This window comes from Macaca mulatta, chromosome 18, assembly GCF_049350105.2.
Source record: "Macaca mulatta isolate MMU2019108-1 chromosome 18, T2T-MMU8v2.0, whole genome shotgun sequence".
NCBI lineage: Eukaryota > Metazoa > Chordata > Mammalia > Primates > Cercopithecidae > Macaca > Macaca mulatta.
In genome coordinates this window covers 74,049,138-74,055,137 of record NC_133423.1, presented here as the reverse complement: position 1 = coordinate 74,055,137, position 6,000 = coordinate 74,049,138, and the positions used below count along the sequence as shown (strand labels likewise).

Below are 6,000 nucleotides of genomic sequence, written 5' to 3'. Positions count from 1 at the left end.
AGGTGGAAGTGAGTAATCAGTCTTGGTTCAAACTACTACAGATTCTCATCTTCCTTACTGAATTTTTGTAAATGTTCTTGCATAGATGTTTCTTCATTGCCATTTGTCCTCAGGACCATTTCCAGAGGTTTTAAATGGTTGCTTTTAATATTTTTCACCACTTTCACAGTATGAAAATTAAACATTCAAATTTTTTACTAAAACATATTATTTGAAAATTCTATGCTAAAAATATAATGGAATTAACCCCATCAATTTCATAATGACTATAAAGTAATCAAGTCATAGAGTCAAAGTATAGACAGTTTAGAAGACTGCACTTTTTTTTTTAGCACTAATATTTAACAATAGGAGCCAATTTCACTTAAAATAATCTAATGTTATATATGCAACAAATTTTAGTCTCATAAACAATCTTATACCAAAAACTATATAAAATGTTAAGTAAATTGAGCCTATTTTTACCATAGGCCTGGCCAAATGTACACATGAAAACTGATGAACATAATGTGCAAAAAGGCTTGGAGATAATTTTATTTCAGTTACTTCAAAATACAAGTAGGCTATTATTTTCCTTTGGAAGAAGAAACCAGAAAAAAAAATTCCTGATTGTAACATTGTGACAAATTTCAGATTATATAGCACGTAACACAGGATAAATGGCTGTAGCATTAATTCTTTTTCCCCAGTTACATTCCTTTATACTAAAAGCCTAGTATTAAATCTTAGAAGAAAATTTCAATTGTTCTTATGTGTTACATATTAAACACAAAAGTGATTTATTAATATTTGGTACAATATGAACCTCAGTATTTGCTCAAATGTAGAAAAGGATACCTTAATATGCTGAGAAATATCCTTAGATAAATCCAACTGTGAAAATGTAGAAAAACTTTTTAATTACTGGGAACCACAAGGTTAATTTTTACAGGGTAGAAAAACTCCACAAAAATGGATATTCATACTTAAAACCTTATTTTACTGATAGAACATTTCTATCAGCATTTATAAAATGAACAAAAATGTACAGATATGGGTGTGAGAATTTGCCATTTTAAGCAATAAAAATTGGCATTTTGGTACATGCCTGTAATCCCTGCTACTTGGGAGGCCAAAGTAGGAAGACTGCTTGAACCCAGGTGTTCAAGACGAGCCTGGGCAATGTAGTGAGGCCACTGTTGCTCAAGGGAAAAAAAAGACATGTTTGTAAACACACTTTTTTTTTTTTTTTTTTTGAGACAGAGTCTTGCTCTGTTGCCCAGGCTGGAGTGCAGTGGCGCAATCTCGGCTCACTGCAAGCTCCGCCTCCCAGGTTCACGCCATTCTCCTGCCTCAGCCTCCCGTGTAGCTAAGACTACAGGCGCCTGCCACCACGCCCGGCTAATTTTTTGTAATTTTAGTAGAGATGGGGTTTCACTGTATTAGCCAAGATGGTCTCGATCTCCTGACCTCATGATCCACCCACCTCGGCTCCCAAAGTGCTTGGATTACAGGCGTGAGCCACCACGCCCGGCCTTTGAATACACTTCTAATAAAAATTAAGAAATTTTAAAACTAGGTTTTTTGCTTCTAGATAGTCTCAATGCCTTGGATTTAAAACATTACTCCTTCTTGACACAATGAATTATAAAAGCAAACTAGTTCCACATATTAATTATACTTTCAAGTCTAGTTCCTAAGAAGTGATTTCTCTTTAACTTTTCTTACCTATCAATCATTTTCATATAATCTAATGTCTAAGGACTGCAAATATTGGTACAGGGTGAGTATCCCTAATCTAAAAATCAGAAACAAGAAATGTTCCAAAATTCAAAACATTTGAGCGCAGATATGACATATAAGGGAAATGCTCATTGAAGGATTTCCAATTTCTAATGAAAGATTTTTGGATTAGGGATGCTAAACTGGTAAATATAATGCAAATATTCCAAAATAATAAAAAAACTCACAAAAAAACAAAATCCAAAACACTTCAGGTCCCAACCATTTTCAATAAGGGATACTCAACCTGTAATACTATGGGAGCCAATCTTCCCCATAGCTAATTCTATAATTGCCATTTTGTTTTTTCTGTAACAACAGTTTAAATAATTTCCAATTATAAAGATAGGTTAACATCATTATAGTTTTTTAACAAGATAACTTTCACGAAGCTTCCAATTTTAAAAAGAAAAACACTTATCTATTCAGTAGGGAAGAAACAATCTTATTTATTAACAGCCTGCATATTTAGAAAGGGTTTAAAAACACATACATTTCCTGGGAGACAAACTTACCAAATGTATGTCCTTACAAAATAACTTCACAGATTAATAGTCTTGAACTTACACAAAGACATATATATGACATACATTAGGTTGAGTTAATATACATTTCAAATGTTTTTGCAGCAACTTTCTACCAGAAAGTACATTAATGTGAGAATGTATGTTCTCTTTAATCCCTTAAAAATAGTAATAAAAAATTACAAAATAATGTAAATGTAAAATTAAGGCTGAAACTACATATTCTAGTATTAATAAATCAAACAATAGTTATAAAACTTGGTGTTGCTGAATATTATATATATATATGTGTATATATATATATATACAGGATAAGTCTTTTGAAATTTGAAATGCTACCACTGTCACAAGTTCACTCATCGATTTAATGTTGTTCTGGGTATCTTAACATTTCAATTCCCAAACACCTGTGCTTTTAAAATTTTTATCCTGAATTCTGCATTGAGTTTCCTCACATATTTACAATTAAATATCTAGCCTCTAGAACTTCCCTTACACAGAAGACAAAACATCTTTGTTAAATAAATTCACGCAAAAGTAATAAAAAGGTTTTCAAGAAATAGTTCTAACATGTTCATTATATTTATACTGAAAAATAGTACACATACTTTTCTTCAGGATTAATAAATGCCATGTGCCAGTTTTACAGTCACTGCCATATTAGCACATTTTCCTCTTACACATTTGCAAGGTAATGACAACCAAAGGGCATAACGTCTGGAATAATTCCAGTAGATCCATAATGTCCAGTAAGATTCATAAAATTGAATGGTTGTTTCCAGTCCCATCTGAATCAAAATGGAAATTCATGCCCAGGTACTTGTATTATCCCCAGAAATACTCAGTCTGGAAGTCACCCTCTTGGTCTTCTGAAACAGAGATGCAGAAAGTAGGGCATTCTTATTGAGACCAATGGCCTCTTCTCTCTGTCACCTCTCACACATCTGTTTTGGTTATAATCCTGGTCAAAGGGGAAAGAAAACAAAGTTTTATGTACCAAAGGTTTCCCTTCCCTGAACTCCCTCATCACACCTGGATGCTTAAATATCCAATGAAACCATATTCTCTTAATTATAATCCTTGGTATAAACAGATTTAATTAAATCCTTATATACAATCATTTCCTTCACATGTATGCAAAACAAGCCCCCAAATAAAAGTAGTTAACACACACACACAGTATATAATATATATAATCTGTATCACAGTGCTTTGAAATGGTATTATCTCAGACCCAAATTCTGCAGATTTTTGCTTTTCACCCCCTTTTCCTTAAATGAACTTATTATTTTAAGAACAGGAATTATAATGCTTATTACAGAAAAGTAACAAAGACAAGCAAAATAAAACATAATTAATATTCATAATCCCATTCATATAGAGATGAACACAGTGAACACCTTGATATATGTACCTACAGATTTAAAAAATTCAGATATATCTAAATATTTTCTAATAGTTCCCTGAACTGCCATCTCCAAATAGAAGATACATATTTTTATTTTTTAATTTTTTTTTAAGATGGAGTCTCGCTCTGTCGCCGGGGCTGGAGTGCAATGGCCGGATCTCAGCTCACTGCAAGCTCCGCCTCCCGGGTTTACGCCATTCTCCTGCCTCAGCCTCCCGAGTGGCTGGGACTACAGGTGCCCGCCACCTCGCCCGGCTAGTTTTTTGTATTTTTTAAGTAGAGACGGGGTTTCACTGTGTTAGCCAGGATGGTCTCGATCTCCTGACCTCGTGATCCACCCATCTCGGCCTCCCAAAGTGCTGGGATTACAGGCTTGAGCCACCGCGCCCGGCCAGAAGATACATATTTTTAACAGAACTAATTTTTAATCTTTATAAGTGGAAAATGATTTAGAAAACTGAAGCCTCTTTTCAAGAAAACAATGGAGTCTACTGCATAGTATCATATATTGCTAAGCATATTTAATGAATTATAAGATTTTTTCACAATTAACATCTCTGAAATCCAGATGTACTTTATAATGTCGAGTTAACGGGCAATATTTTTCTTTAATGTTTCATAAAATGACATTTTAATAGTTAATGAAATCTTAAAGTTGAAACATAGTATGTAATCTGTAAGCGCTAACAAATATATATTCAATATACATATGTAAATAAAAACGTAAACATAAATATACAGAAACACATATAATGTACCTATTTCCTTTCCTACTATTAAATTTGTTCAATTGTATGGATGAAATATACCAATATTCAATACTGTTAAGATTTTTATTTCAAATGCTCTGACCTTTTGAGAGTGTGAGATTTATTAAAGATTTATAGAGAATAGGAAAAGACTGAGGATAAGAAAATCCCTAATAGTGATTTTAACAAATTTCCTGAAGATAATCAGGATGCAAAGGGGAGAAAGTCACAGCCCAGAATACACCAAATTTTCAACCTAAACTTCTCATACTGCCATCACAAAGCTAAACAAATGATAGCGTTGTGTGTGTGTCTCCCCATGTGCTAAAGGTGCAGTGAAAATATGGTTCTTTGGCTCTCTAAAAACACTGACATTCTTTCTCCCTTTCCTTGACATGATACAGTATTACTATGAAGTGTCTTAGTGAGCATTTTGTCAGTCATTGTTGCTGGGCATTCAATTAATTTCATTCATCCCTGAGAAATTCTCTTCCACATGATAGCATTTCCTTCTCCATTTTCTTCTTTATTTTCTTCTTTCTAGATTCCTAATAGTCTGAATTGGTTCTCTGTCTTCTATCTCTTTTTGTATTTGGAAAGTTGTCTTTTTGACTTTAGTCCTCCTATTGAACTTTTTATTTCAGCAACAATATTTGTAATCTGTTTATTCATTCTTGTCCTGGCTCCTTTCGGCTACATAGTAATTACAATTTTATAAAAGAGATCTAGTCTCTTTACTAAACTGTCCTCCAGGTTGATTTTGGAACTCATCTTGAATTTTGTCTCTCATGTTGCTGGCTACCCTCATTTGTGTGATGATTCTTGGTTGTACAATTACATTTAAGAAAGAGGATTATGTTGCTAGCTGGAATTTCTTCTACTATCATAAAAATAGAACTGTTTTACCATCAAGTCTCTTCTCTGAGTGGGATTTGACGGTAACTATAACTGGGATAGGGCATAGCAAGGTCATGGGTCCACAGGTTTTGCTTTAAACATGTGGATGTTGGGTTGAGCATGGTGACTCAGGCCTGTAATCTCAGTACTTTGGGAGGCCGCGGCAGGACAGTAGCTTGAGACCAGCCTGGGCAACACAGCAAGACCCCATCTCTAAAAAATAAATAAGTAAAAATTGTTGAATTAAAAAAAAAATAGATAAATGTGCAGGTGCAGAGCCAATTATCAGCCTTTTGATTCCCAGAGGCCAGCATTAGGTCCTAGTGTGCCAGCAAACTACCAAAAGCCAATATACCAACATTTAACTCATTTCCATTGTTACCTAACTTTGTAGTGGCATCTTTTCATGCCTGGTGACAAGGAAACAAAGCTTTCAAAGTTTGGGTTGAAAATCTGGTACATTCTAGGCTGTGGCTTCCTTTCTTTTTCCATTCTGTTCTGTCCTTTTTATTTGCCACTCACCCTGTTTGGGAGAGAGGACTCCCAAACGGAGAGTTGCTGGACTTCTCACTCTTTTGTTCTGACTCTGAGTTCATAGTGTTTCTGGGGCTGAATCAGGCAAACTGTCTCCTATTATTTCTAGACTATTTCCCAGTCCCTT

General features: G+C 34.3%; 1 protein-coding gene across 3 annotated transcripts in view; it reads right to left on the bottom strand.

Moving 5' to 3' along the window:
- Nucleotides 1-510: 510 nt before the first annotated feature.
- Nucleotides 511-6,000, bottom strand: part of SMCHD1 (structural maintenance of chromosomes flexible hinge domain containing 1) — a 151,132-nt gene continuing 145,642 nt past the window's right edge. For 2 of the 3 annotated variants that reach the window (XM_077974544.1, XM_077974543.1), the window contains exon 47: nt 511-3,246. In XM_077974544.1, the coding sequence (XP_077830670.1) occupies nt 3,222-3,246 (25 nt within the window). In that variant the 3' untranslated portion in view covers nt 511-3,221. 3 annotated transcript variants of the gene reach the window in all.